Consider the following 14,137-nt stretch of genomic DNA (forward strand, 5'->3'; position numbering starts at 1 on the left):
AGGAGGTAGGATGCATGTTTTGGGAGGGGTGGGATTAGGGAAAGCTTCCTAAAAAGTGACATTTCAACCAAATCTCAAAATGGTGAGTTGGATTCACTGCTTATTGTCAGGGAAGAGAGTTGTAAGATAAAAATATTTTTCATATTTTTGCTACTAAGTAAGAGTAATTATCAACCAAGTAGACAGTAAAGGTGGGATTCTCTTCCTTTGGAGTTACCTACTGCCTCCTAAGAGCAACATCAAAGCAGGCAAGTGCTAGTCATTTCTTGAAGCTTCAGAGCACCACAGGAAGAGATGTGAAAAAGGCGAAAGCTCTGACCTCCCACCATCCTCAATTTTCCATAAAATTTCCTGATGACATGGTTTCCAGGTAAACAGACAAATCAGGAGTATGGCTGAATACGATTGATTTCTCTTGTGGATAATTCATAGGGGCAAGTGCTCATAGATCTAAGAAGGAGGGAAAGAGAAAGCAGTAAAGTCTTTAAAAATGATTTCTACTTACCGTGTCATAATTTTGTTCTAAGAAGTCTGCTACCAACACTTTATGTCTGGTTAGTAAATCCTAGAAAAAGAAAAACCAAGTGAAACAAAATTGTTACAGCTATTAATATTATAAATGTCTCTTTTCTAAGGTTTAAGAATATATAGAAGTTGCAGAAGAACATTTTCATTTACACCACAAAATTATTTCCATTCCTACCTTAGTTTAAGATGTGAAATACAAGTTTGTTTCATGTTAGAAAAGAAAATCCTAGTATTAAACCTAGTGTTTCAAATCCATATTGTTAGATTTATGATAGAAATTATTTAACTCGTAAAACAAATGGAACTTGAGATGAGTTCATACTTCTTTAAGCCATGAACTCTACATTGTGATTATGATATCATAAATATTCAAATAAAGTATATGATGATTGTTTTCAAAGGTCACTAATAACTAATCTTTTAAAAAATGAACTCTGAATGGCCTAAAACAATATCTCACAAGATAACACGTTTTTAAAGAATTTAAACCTTTTGTTTTTTTCTTAACCACTTTAAAAATGAAGGCACTTCAGATACTGGAAGCATAGGACTGCCATTTAGCAGTGTCAAACCAGTATTGTCCCTGCCCTTGGGTTAATGAGGTGCGAGGTGTTGTGCAAGTTACCAAGTAGCACAATGCATCCTTTCAAAGTTGAAGATGAGTAGCTCTATCTTATGGCAGATATAAACTTGCAGGAAACTGAACAAAAGCATGAAAAAACATTTGACTGTCTTCAACTCATACCTAAATTATATCCTTAATTCACCTTAATGTTGTAGGAAAACAAACACTTAATCCCTTTGAAATGCTTAGAGGCTAAATACCCTGTTTAGGTGCCATAAAAAATTTAATTAAAAACATAATAAGAATTTTGAAATTTTCCAAAATAAATTCTTATTCTTTAATACATATTTAATTAAAATTTCTGAAAAGTATGTAAAAGATACAGAACAACTCAAAAAGAAAAGGCAGATAGCAACAGATACCCACTCATTTCTACTTTAATTTTTAGAAAAGTAAAATATTTAAAGCATTGTATACTATAATTTTCAAGCTCAAAAACAATTAAGAGTGGCTCTTAGTTCCCTATTGCTTGTTATCACACAACTTGATCAACTACTGGGCCTATCAGTGGAAACATGGTAGTGTCTTGTTTTGTTTTGCTTTGTTTTGAGTTGGAGCAGAGCACTCAGTACTGTTCTGGAATTGGAGTTCTAAAATGGGAAAACCATTTACAGGGGTTCCATTCCTGGCCTGTAAGAGTAAAAGAGTAAGGTAGTTCCACAGGGTCCTTTGAGGTCCCTAGTCTTTTTTTTAAAAGGATAATATTGGTGTCATGTATTCCAGCACCCCTCCCATAACGTCATAGAAACCCCATGAGCTGTAATACGAATTTTCTGAGCTGACCCAGGCTAGACGGAGCTCTTTCTATGGGCTGCAGCAGACACTGGATCGCTGCACCCACCCGTGGGAGTTCTTCACCTGCTACAACTATCATCAGCCTTGAAAGTGGGGTCTGGGTTTCCCACACTGCAGGCCCAGTGCTCACAGCCCCAGTGGCAACAAAAAGAGCAGTTTGCAGACCAGTGCTGCTTAGAAAGGTTGCATCATACATTAGTGTAATCCCAACGAAAAAGGGATCAAGAGGGAGTTAAGTTAAAACCAACACTTTCAAATTCCGAGGGCAAAAAAACCTTGAAAGAGCTTAAAAATCCAGTATTAGAAAACCATAATAGGGTGGGGCTCCTGCAGCATACATATATATCATGGATACAGCCAAAAACAATGCACACGTTCCCTTTCTCACGCCCACATTTCCACTTGAGTGTGTAATAGGATTGATACATATATACCCTCAAATTTATCTACATAATAAGTGTATGTACAAACCATATATACATACACACAGGCTTATGTACACATAATACATAGGTAAATATAATCGCTGCATTATAGATCACGTAAGTGGATAAAACACACACACACACACACACACACACACACAAAACCAGCTAAGATCCTACCCAAAAAGGAAAAGACAGAAAGTTGTGAAGAAAAATAAAGTTCAAATGCTAAAGAATTTAGATTTTAAAAACCTTATTTCAAATAGTGTACTCTTTCATCCTACCTCCTAAAGATTCTGTTTTTAAGGCCTAAGTTTTGCATAGTATAACTATAATGCCAAAAATCTGATAGTGATATTTTTAGTGAATTCTGCTTGGAGAAACTTGGGTGAGGGCGGGGACATAAAAGGCTGAGGAGCCTGCCACAGTTGCTGTTGAGAGGGCTGACTGTGTGCTGGGGAGTGTGCCGAGCACTTTACACATGTGGTTTCTCATCTTCACAAGTCCGTGATTCTTCATTTCACAGATGTGAAAAAGTAAAACCCAAAGGTTAATTAATTGCTCAAGGACATCCAGCTTATCAGGTGACAGAGAAAGACGGAATTCAAAGCACTCCTATTATGAGACCTTTTAGAGGGAGGGATGAAAGAGATTATGGTTGTAAGGAATCATTTTTTGAGAAAGGACTATTGGTAGACAACTCTATGCCGAAAACATAAATAATGTTACAATATTAATAACTAAACTGGGCAACAGTCCCTTTAAGAGCTCAAAACCAAAAAGACTAGAGTAGGAGGTTATAAAAACCCAAAGCCAATGCCAAAATCAAGTCAATCAACCGACCAAACAAAACCCTTTGAAACCAGCTAATTGGCCAAGTGTGGTGGCTCAAGCCTGTAATCCCAGCACTTTGGGAGGCTGAGGCAGGCAGATCACAAGGTCAGGAGTTTGAGACCACTCTGGCCAACATAGTGAAACCCAGTCTCTACTAAAAATACAAAAAATTAGCCAGGTGTGGTAGTGTGCACCTGTAATCCCAGCTACTTGGGAGGCTGAGGCAGGAGAATTTCATGAACCCAGTAGGCGGAGGTTGCAATGAGTGACAACCATGCCATTGCACCCCAGCCCTGGCGACAGTGTGAAACTCTGTCTCAAAAAGGAAGGAAGGGAGGAAGGGAGGAAGGGAGGAAGGGAGGAAGGAAGGAAAGAAGGAAGGAAGAAGGAAGGAAGGAAGGAAGGAAGGAAGGAAGGAAGGAAGGAAGGAAGGAAGGAAGGAAGGAAGGAAGGAAGGAAAGAAGGAAAGAAACTACTTAAAAAGTGATTTATGGTCATTTTTACATTATATTAACCATAAACATTTGGTAAAATATAGAAAATTGGTGTTTCCAATACTGGCAGCATACTAGAAAACTTTTTATAGTTATTTAGATTTTAAAGGATTGACTTAAACTGAATGGAAAATTGGCTTAAATACAAATTAAAACATCATCATTTATTTTTGTGATTCAATATTGTTTCTGAAAATTAAATTGGGCTTAACAAGAAATTACTATCAAGTACATTTTATTGTATTAAATGTTTAAAAACCTTTGGGGAAATTTTCAGAAATACATTTTCATTAAGTATTTGCTTTTTCCCTCCGTTAGTGTTTGTTCTATGTTTGTAATTATGTGAAGTCTTACTTGTGGTTTTTAAAAAAATGAATTTACTTGTTTCCATGACAGTGAAGAGCCATCTGATAGGAAAGAAAAAAAATGGGACTGTAATGTCTATTATTAGCAAACACCTCCTTAGTAGTTTAGACACAGACATTTTGGTAGAAAGAAATGGAATCATCCTTTGCATTTAATGTCATTCTTCATGTTTGATGCAACCAAGGCCTATCTCACCACATGCTCTATATCCACCTTTTTGGGGGCTCATCTCTAGCCACTGTACAATTTTTGTCTTCTGTGGTGAGACATGGCTGCTCCTGGCATTTCCAACACTCCGAGCCCAGAGCCATGCTGTTGCCCTCACCCCCCCTCTCTCCACCTAGCAGTCATTTCTTGGAGTCTGCTCTCCAAGCCTTCCCTCCCTCCTTTCCTTGCTTCCTTCCCTCACTCAGCTATTCTCCTGAGATTTTGCTTTCCTTACCCCAAGCCTCCTACTCTTTATACTTCATCTCTCCTTAACTTTCCTTCTTCCCTTCTCCAGCAGGCTGAATGGAGGCCTGTGGACACCCTAGCAGGTTGCGAACACTGTCCTTTCAAACCCAGATGCTAGAGGCCTTGTGTTTGTTGCAGGTTTCCCTGAGACTGGGGAAATGATGGCATTTCCTCTGTTGTCTCAGGCAATTCAGTGCTGGTTCAAAACCCAAACACCCTCCTGCTATTACAACAAAAATGCCACAGTGGCCGGGTCCAGTGGCTCACACCGGTAATCCTGGGCACTTTGGGACGGGCCAAGGTGGGTGGATCACTTGAAGTCAGGAGTTCAAGACCAGCCTGGCCAACATGGTAAAACCCCATGTCTGCTACAAATACAAAAATTAGCTGGGCGTGATGGTATATGCCCGTGGTCCCAGCTACCTGGGAGGCTGAGGTGGGAGGATCACCTGAGCCTGGGAGGTCAAGGCTGCAATGAGCTGAGATTGCACCACTGGACTCAAGCCTAAGTGATGAAGTGAGACTTTATCTCAAAAACTGCTGCAGTTAACTGGGCTCACCGTGCTCCTTGGCAGCTGTGAACAACCAGCTGCTGTTGCTTAAGCCTGCCCTGGAATCTACCCCTAGCCCACCCCAAGTGGCTTCCAAATATTCCCATCATTCTCAAACAGTATTCTCCCTGCAGAATTTTCGTCAATTCAATTTTCCTTAGCTCATTGTATTTCCAGAGATGGCCTGGTTGCTTTTATAGATCATGTCCCAGGCAGCTGCCAGGACTTGCCTCCCCTTTAACCACCCACCACTGTTTGATCTTCTTCATCACAGCAAATCCCTGTGACGGCTGAGACTTCAGGCTCCGCCTCCACAGAGACCATGCCCTGTCCCTCACCCTCCACCAGAAGCCAGGCGTTCTTCTCCCTAAGTCCCAGCTTCCTTCTACCCCACTGACATCTCCCACCCTTTACTCTGACACTCTCTCACACTCTCTGTGACCATGTGAGCTAATATACCTTTCAACAGGCTTATGGCACCTTCTCAGAACAGGCTGGGTAACTTTCTAGTCTGCATATAATAGGTAGTTTTCAGCACAGCAAACTACTGCTTTCCCCTTTTTCCACCACTGGAGAGCTATTTAAAAAGAACTATTTATTATCTAAGTCATAGGCAACTTTCAAACACTGTTCATAAAGTAATAAGATTGGAGTATGTATTAATATTAGTATATGAACTCTATCAATGTTATTGAAATATGTATGTAAGACAAAATATAAAAATAATAATTTATACATGGATTACAATTAAGTAAAACTTATAAAAAATGTTATATAGGTATATCCTGAAAAAAGTATGAATTTGGAATTATGTAAATAGAACAATTAAATTGTTAAAATGGTTTTAAAGAAATGAATCTGAATACGTGTGTGTGTGTGTGTGTGTGTGTGTGTGTGTGTGTGTATATATATATATACTTAAATGAGTCTTATCTACTTTTTCAACCTGAAAGCCTATTTTTTTCAATGCTGCTATTACATTGTCAGCTTATAATATTTTTGGAATTCCTCTTCTAAAATGGCCTTCAGAGCTGATTTGGTAGACACTGAAGAAAATCATGTCTATTTTATTTATATCTTAAAATTTATTTTTATGATAATCATTATCCCCCCAAATAACTCTAGCTAACTTGATCACCCACCTTATATACTAACCAAAATGTCAAATAGGTTTTTGTTTCCAAAACTTTTATCTGCCCTTGAAACATAAAAGTTTGCCATTATTGAAAAATGAACATGTCATACACATTGATACCAACTTCAAAATATGTTAAATAATGGCAGGATCATAAGTCTAAGTAAATGGTTTTCTAAAATAGAAACCTTAAATGTAACATCACTCATCTGATGAATAAGTTTTGGTATGTTTGTCTGCAAATTAGCTGCACTCTTTTCTGATATATTGTCTGAACATCTTTTTGATGATAAAACACAGAAACCAAAAGTAAAATGGCTATCAGGGGCTGGAGGGAGGAGGAAATGGGGAGCTATTGTTTAATAAGTATAGAGGTAGAGGGCCGGGCACTGTGGCTCACACCTGTAATCCCAGCTCTTGGGGACACAGAGGTGGGAGGATAGCTTGAGCAGAGGAGTTCAAGACCTGGCTGAGCAATATAGTGAGATCCCATTCTCCACAAAAAGGAAAAAAAAACAAAAAAGACAAAATAAGTAGAGAGGTAGAGTTTGAATTTTTCAAAGTAAAAAAGTTCTGGTAGTCAGTTACCTAACAATGTGAATATACTTCATCCTACAAGTTACTACATAGTGAAAAAGTAGATAATACATGATCAAACTGTAGATGATTATGAAAAACTACAATATAATTTATTACTATTTTGTTTTACCATGTGGACATTTAAAAATTACATTCATAAAATAACATGATGCCCTTCACATTCAAAGATGAAATTCTCCATCTCCCTTCACTACCTAGTTCCATTCCCCAGAAATAATCACTGTTGCTGTTTTCTATGCATTCTTGCAGAGGTATTCAGTGTATATGCATCTTAAGTGGGAGCTTATGCCCTTTAACTTGTTTTTAACATAAATGACAATGTGCCACACACAGAGCACTACATATGCCTTTTGTTACATAACTGTATGTGCTGGAATTCATTTCATTTGAGCCTGTGACAAATATTTTGAGTTGTTTTTCTGCAATAGGACAGACTGGCCTCATAGACTGCATTCTATTTACAGATGCCTCTTATGAGCCACATCATACATGGTTGGCTACACTGAGGCCTAAGAAATAAAATTTCTTGCTTTTTAAAATTAGATTGCCCCTTCAGTGGCCAAGTGACTATAAATGACCTAGCTGATTAAAAAAAAATTACCTTAAAAGTAGCAAAGGCATCTGAAGCAATATCAAATGTTGACAACTCCACATACTTAAAGAAATCTCTGAATTGATTAGAAAAGAGGATGATTTTGGCAAGTGGTTCATGTCGAATACATTCTCTCAGCATAATCCCACAACGTAATGCAATCTGTGGGGCTTCGTACCTAAAGCGTAAACAAGAGAGAAATAGAGAACTCTGTTATCCTATTAAAATAATATTAATGGCATCAAAAGAACCATTTCAATACTGCTGTTAATGGAAACACACATACCATTTGTCACAGTTCATTCAAACACCACTCATTCAATACCCACTGAAGAGCTACTATGGGCCTGGCACTATTCCAGATGCTGGGGAGACAACAGTAAACATGAGGTCACCGCTGTCATCATGTTCATATCTGAGTGTATCTGGTGGGGGGATGAGGCAGAACGTAAACAATGAAAAGATAATTTCATATACTGAGAAGTGCTGTGAAAACTGATGACAATAAAATATGCCACATTATAAAGGTGACTACTTAATTTTGTGGGTGTGTGCGTGTAAGTGACTACTTGAGTTAACGTTACTTTAGACTAATGGAAAGGACAAAATGTTCCAGGCAAAGGAAAGTAACTGTGCAAAGTCTCCATGGCAAGAACAGGCTTGGGGAAATGGAGGAGAAATAAGGCCTGTGTGATTCGATTGTAGGGAACAACCATGAGTGGTGTAAAATTGGAGAGAAGGCAGGGGCCAGATCAGATACAGTTTTGTCAGCCAAGGTAAGCGGGGGGGTTTTATTTTAAGTGTAATGGGAAGCCTTTGGAGAGTTTAAAGCAAGAATTGACAAGGCTAGCTTATGCTTTAAAAAGATCACTCTGGCTTCTTGTTGAGAATGTATGTAAAACATCAGAAGGCAAGATAGGAACAGGAGCAGAAGCCCAGGAGAGGGAACTGGGGCTTGGCCTGGGGTGGCAAGAGCAGAACAGAGGACTGTGAGCAGGTGGTAGATACTGCTCGGAGGAAGAGTCACCAGGACTTGCTGATAATGTAGCTTGAGTGAGGGAATAAATTTGGAAACTGAGAATTCAAGAATGATTCCTATGTTTTTGGCTCAAATCACTGGGTGGATGGCGGTGCTACTTATTAAGAGGAATAAACTAGCAGAGGAATAAGTTAGTGAAGAAACTAAGAGTTTGTGGTTGACCACGTTAGTTTTGAGATGGCTGATACCTAAGTAGAAATGTCTCCTTGGCGGTAGTATACACCCATCTGGAGTTTAGGAAAAAGATAGGGGAGAACTATATAAATATACAATTTTCATGCAATAGGTGACTAATACACAGCTGTGGATTAAACCACTTAAATTCTAAGTGAAATCATGGCTCACAGCAAAAACTACACTAGACAAATAAAACATCTATTGTGGGAAACAATTCAGGACTGGCATACTAGATCGGTTCCATTTCTAATATAAACACAATCTCTCAGAGTCAAATTCAATATCTAAATAAATCTAAGTCTCAGATATATTCTAGACTGGGTGTGGTGGCTCACACCTGTAATACCAGCACTTTGGGAGGCTCAGGCGGGTGGATCACGAGGTCAAGAGATTGAGACCATCCTGGCCAACATGGTGAAACCCTGTTTTTATTAAAATTCCAAAAATTAGCCGGGTGTGGTGGTGTGTGCCTGTAGTCCCAGCTACTCAGGAGGCTGAGGCAGGAGAATCGCTTGAACATGGGAGGTGGAGGATGCGGTAAGCCAAGATCATGCCACTGCATTCCAGCCTGGCAACAGAGCAAGACTCTGTCTCAAAAAAAAAAAAAAAAAAAGATACATTCCAGCGTGTGATAAGATTTTAACACAATGAATAATGCTTAGCCCAAGTATAATAAGCCCTGTATTGAAATAATATAGTTGACAATTGTGTGCTAAATATGGGAAGAATAGAACAAAGAAAGATATAGTTGTGAAACACTAGGAAGTGGGCAGAATATAGGGCAAAAAAACCCAAAAAAATCTGGAGGGGCATGACTGCTCGCTTCTGTAATACCAGCACTTTGGGAGGCTAAGGTGGATGGACTGCTTGAGCCCAGGAGTTTGAGACTAGCCTGGGCAACATAGTGAGACCCTGACTTTACAAAAAATAAAAAAATTATCTGGGCATGGTGGCACACGACTGTACTCCCAGCTGCTCAGGAGGCTGAGGTGGGAGGATTGCTTAAGCCTGGGAGGTTAAGCAAGGCCCTGTCTCCAAAAATAAAAAATAAAAATAAAATAAAATATGATCAAATTTTTAAAGAAATATAATTGACCATTTCAACTAAATACTAGTTTTTATGATACTTGTATGATATTATAAAACTTTAAGGTATTTTATTACTCACCAATTACTAGCAACAACATTTTGTTGAACAATAAATAATGTACTATTCTTTATAAGATTATAGAATTTTCATGAAAGACAGATTCAAGAATAAAGACTCAATTCAGGAAATAGACTACTCTGCAATATCAAATTTACAAATATTAGTAGAGGAAACAGCAAACAAAGATACCAGGGTAGTATTTATTCATTTCTGTCCTGTTTCTGCTGAACGATATTCACAAATATTATTTGAGTATTCCTTGAATAACTTAGAGTAACATTAAATGCTAATATATTCAGATAGTTATGATTCTTTGTAGAATATAAGGAAGAACAATTTATAGTGCTAGAAATTTCTCTTATTAGAAACTTGAAAATCAGCCTCCTGGCTTGCAAGGAACAAATCAGGTGGGGTCTTATTAAAGATGTTGTAAAGAAGGGCATATGTTCTGAAATGTGAAGGAGAAAAGCACTGTTATTTATTGATGTAGTACTCAAGAGAGTATAAAATAAAGGCTGTTGGCCTACAGAAAGAATCTAAGGGAAGGACAATTAAAATCCAGGCTTATTGGTTAGTATGATATGTGTGGATTTTTATAATTTGGCCCTAACCTTAACTTTTCAGTTTCATCTCCAATCACATTGGCCATTTCCCTGGAGCACCTAATTCCCTCAATTGGAATGCCTTTCTCCTTACATTCCTACCACTGAGATGTTTCTTATCTTCCAAGGCTTAGTTCAAATGCCACCTCCTCCTTGAAGACTTTCCTAATCACTACAATTCAGGATTATTCTCTCTCCCCTTCACATTCACACAACAGCTTGCCTGTAATTTCACCTTAACACTTTTTAAATTTTGTATTACGTTATACTGCAGTAAATGGCTACAAGTCTATTTTCTTGACTTCATTACAATCAATTTAATTATTGGGGATGTTTTTCTTCTCCCCTATCCCCATCTCCATTTAGTGTCTTTGTCTTATTTACTGCTACTTTCTCCTGTCCCTACCCCTGTCTCCAAAGAGTGCCTAGCATAATGTTTTTCACAAAGCATGCATATAAAGAATGTAATAAGCCTCAAACTGAAGAAATGTCACAATACTAGAGTACTCTAATGAGAGTCAAACTCTGACTTATACAAAATATGCATCATCTCTGGCCAACATTTTCTCATTTCTTAATTCAATTTCCAAAGTAAGACCATCTTATAAAAAGTTTCCACTCCAACTTTTGGGTATAATTAGTTCTCTTTTTCCTTTCATTTTGTGAGGCTTATTGAAATCATCTGTGATGCACTGAAAGTTTATTCTTAAGAAATAAAAGAACGTTTCTAAAAACCAAGACTCCTCTGGGTCAGTACCCTTGTCATTGCATCCCAGCAGTTTGACATCTATCGTGCTGAGATTACAACTTCTATAACTTAGAAATATATAGGCATATACAGAGATAGATAGAGAATCCTAATTATCCTCAGTACTCTTTAAGGGATTTATAATTCACATAGATCATTTCCACCTGACTACCTTCTAGGATATTGACTTTTGATAGGTTATTGCTTACTATATAAAGAAGTGTTCCATAAGTTAAGCTTATGTTAAGTTTCAAACCCCACTACCATTAATATCCTTAGGTCTGGTAAAGAATCAATATTTGTCTCACCTAATCTATTCTACTCATAGATAAGCTTCCTGATGGCAAAGATCATGCCTAATTACTGTTTCCCACAATGGCTAACCCATGGCAGGTCCCCAATAAAGGTGAATCTGATGAGTGTTGAATCACTATTTTATAGAATTGAATCACATCTTCCTTCTTGATTTGTAGTTTGGATCATATGGTCTGGACTGCAATGAACTGTGTCAGTATGGAGAAGGCACACCACTATATAGGCATGCCCACTGAATAATGAGAGTATAATGAAAGTTCTCTCTCAAATTTAATGAAAGCCAAAATGTAAGAGCATTTGTCTCAGCTAACAGTAGCTACAGTAATAATTACACAGACAATGGTTAGAAGAATGATCTTGTGCAAGAATATTTCAATTTAAGAACAAAGATTACTTATGTAAGGGGGAAAATGACTTTTGTGATTATTGCTGGAAGTAAACAATGCCAAGCAATATTTGGAAAACTTTTGTAAAATGCCATTCAACAAACACTTGGTCGCCTCAGTATAGTCAAGAAGGTATGTTTCTAATCTAGAAACATTTGCTGACTAAAAATAACAACTTAGGCCAGGCATAGTGGCTCATAATCCCAGCACTTTGGGAGGCCGAGGCAGGAGGATCACTTGAGCCTAGGAATTTGAGACCAGCCTGGACAACATAGTTGGACCCTGTCTCTACAAAAAATTTTTTTTTAATTAGCTGAGTGTAGTATCATGCACTTGTACTCTCAGCTACTTGGAAGGCTGAATCAAGAGGATCACTTGAGCCTAGGAGGTTTAGACTGTAGTGAGCTGTGATCACAGCACTACATTCTAGTATGGGCAACAGAGCAGGATTCTGTCTCAATAAATAAATAAAATAATGAGTTAATTCTGTCCACCAAAAAAGCCTAGAAGCAACAACAATCCAATGTCAAGGAGCACCCCTAGCATCCAAGTTGTAGTCTCTAAGAACCATTCCTCTCTAAAAAGAACCAACATCCTTGGTAGAAATGTCAGGTCTTCATTAGCAAATGTACCAGTTGGGTGGCATATCTTGTTACACCAGAAAGCAAGGAAGCTCTCACAAACTATTTTAGTGATGTTAAGAGATATCACCCAGAAGGGGCCACAGATGGCCAATCAAGCATTTTAAAAAAATGTGTAGAACTAAATAAGACATATAGAAAACATTAAATCCATTAGTTTCTCAGATACTAGAAGAGTGTGTGTGTGTGTCTGTATACAAATGTAAACATATGTATTTATACACACACGTATGTAAAGGGAGGGGGAGGGAGGGAAATAAATCATTAGATACCATTGAAAGTTCCTAGGATATTTTATTCTTCTCTAAAATGATAATTAAAAGAATTAAGCATTTATTCTGCCTCTGTGGTATGATTTGTACTTCAGACTATTCTAACACCTGAAGCTGTGGTGAGTGAATGACAGTATTCTCTATAAAACTACTCTAGCCAATAAAAAATACAAAAGGAATGACAGAATTCAAAATCGCCTTTTTGTCATCTCTAGTGAAATAACTGAATCAGACAATGTTCATCAATGGATGGTAAAACAATTAAGTTTAAGGACGATGGGAAACTTTATAGTGAATCAGACTGTCACCATCTGAACCCATTGCTCAGTCTTAGCATTACTAAAAGTACATCTCCTGATGTGATAAAATATGAACTACATAGTACCATCTATAAAATAATTGCCAAAATGAAACTGCTTAAACTTTTTTGCAATAAACTTTAAAAAACAGGGTAATTGGGAGAAATTGATGATTTTAACATCAGCTTTCTGGAACATAGTCCACTGGCCACAGTTCTTTATGGATCACTGAGAGCAGTTCAGTGACCTCATTCTCAAGTTCTCTCAGTACCCTGGAATGTCATTTGCCCGAGCCAGAAGACAAATTCATTTAGAGTGAGTAAGTCCTTATTTATAATCTTTTCAGAACATTTGGGCTCCAAATCCTTTCTACCATGTTTAACATCACATATCCAGATAATTCTCTTTGATAGACAAGTATCAATTGCTTTTTGTCTTATATTCTTTATGGTTAGACTTAGGTTCTTTATAGAATGTTACTATCATACTCTCGTATAATATTATTGTTTAATGTATAAATGTACCAGTCACGTTATGTCCTAGGTTTTCAAGTGACTTCACAAGAGATAATTCAGTACAAATTCTGACTTTTAAGAAGAGAGAAATCTCTAACATTCTAATGACAAATTAGAAAATGGTAACAGGGGGCCAGGCGTGGTGGCTCAAGCCTGTAATTCCAGCACTTTGGGCAGATCACAAGGTCAGGAGATCGAGGCTATCCTTGCTAACACAATGAAACCCTTTGTCTCCTAAAAGTACAAAAAATTAGATGGGCGTGGCAGCACGTGGCTGTAGTCCTAGCTACTTGGGAGGTTGAGGCAGGAGAATCGCTTGAACCCAGGAGGTGGAGGTTGCAGTGAGCTGAGATTGCGCCACTGTACTCCAGCCTGCATAACAGAGCAAGACTCCATCTCAAAAAAAAAAAAAAAAGAAAAAGAAAAAAGAAAGAAAGAAAGAAAAAGAAAAAGAAAATGGTAGCAGGTCAAACAGATTAAGGTACAACTGTTCCAGTTAAAGCTTCTTGTTGTCTACCCCGTCCTCAGGAGCATCAACAATTCCCTCCCCCTTCACACTTGTATGGGCCTTGAATCTTCTTAAAGGTATGTTAAC

At 37.9% G+C, this 14,137-nt stretch overlaps 1 protein-coding gene across 3 annotated transcripts in view; it reads right to left on the bottom strand.

Annotated features, from left to right (window-relative positions):
• The window catches only part of CAB39L (calcium binding protein 39 like), a 94,130-nt gene that overhangs the window by 37,492 nt on the left and 42,501 nt on the right, over window positions 1-14,137 (bottom strand). For all 3 annotated transcript variants that reach the window (XM_032294620.1, XM_032294621.1, XM_032294619.1), the window contains exons 5-6: window positions 7,408-7,576; window positions 506-565 (exon numbers count right to left, since the gene is read on the bottom strand). In XM_032294620.1, the coding sequence (XP_032150511.1) occupies window positions 506-565; window positions 7,408-7,576 (229 nt within the window). The remainder of the gene's footprint in view (window positions 1-505; window positions 566-7,407; window positions 7,577-14,137) is intronic.

This window comes from Sapajus apella, unplaced genomic scaffold (genome assembly GCF_009761245.1).
Source record: "Sapajus apella isolate SASKATOON/1434 unplaced genomic scaffold, GSC_monkey_1.0 scaffold32, whole genome shotgun sequence".
In the NCBI taxonomy this organism is placed as follows: domain Eukaryota; kingdom Metazoa; phylum Chordata; class Mammalia; order Primates; family Cebidae; genus Sapajus; species Sapajus apella.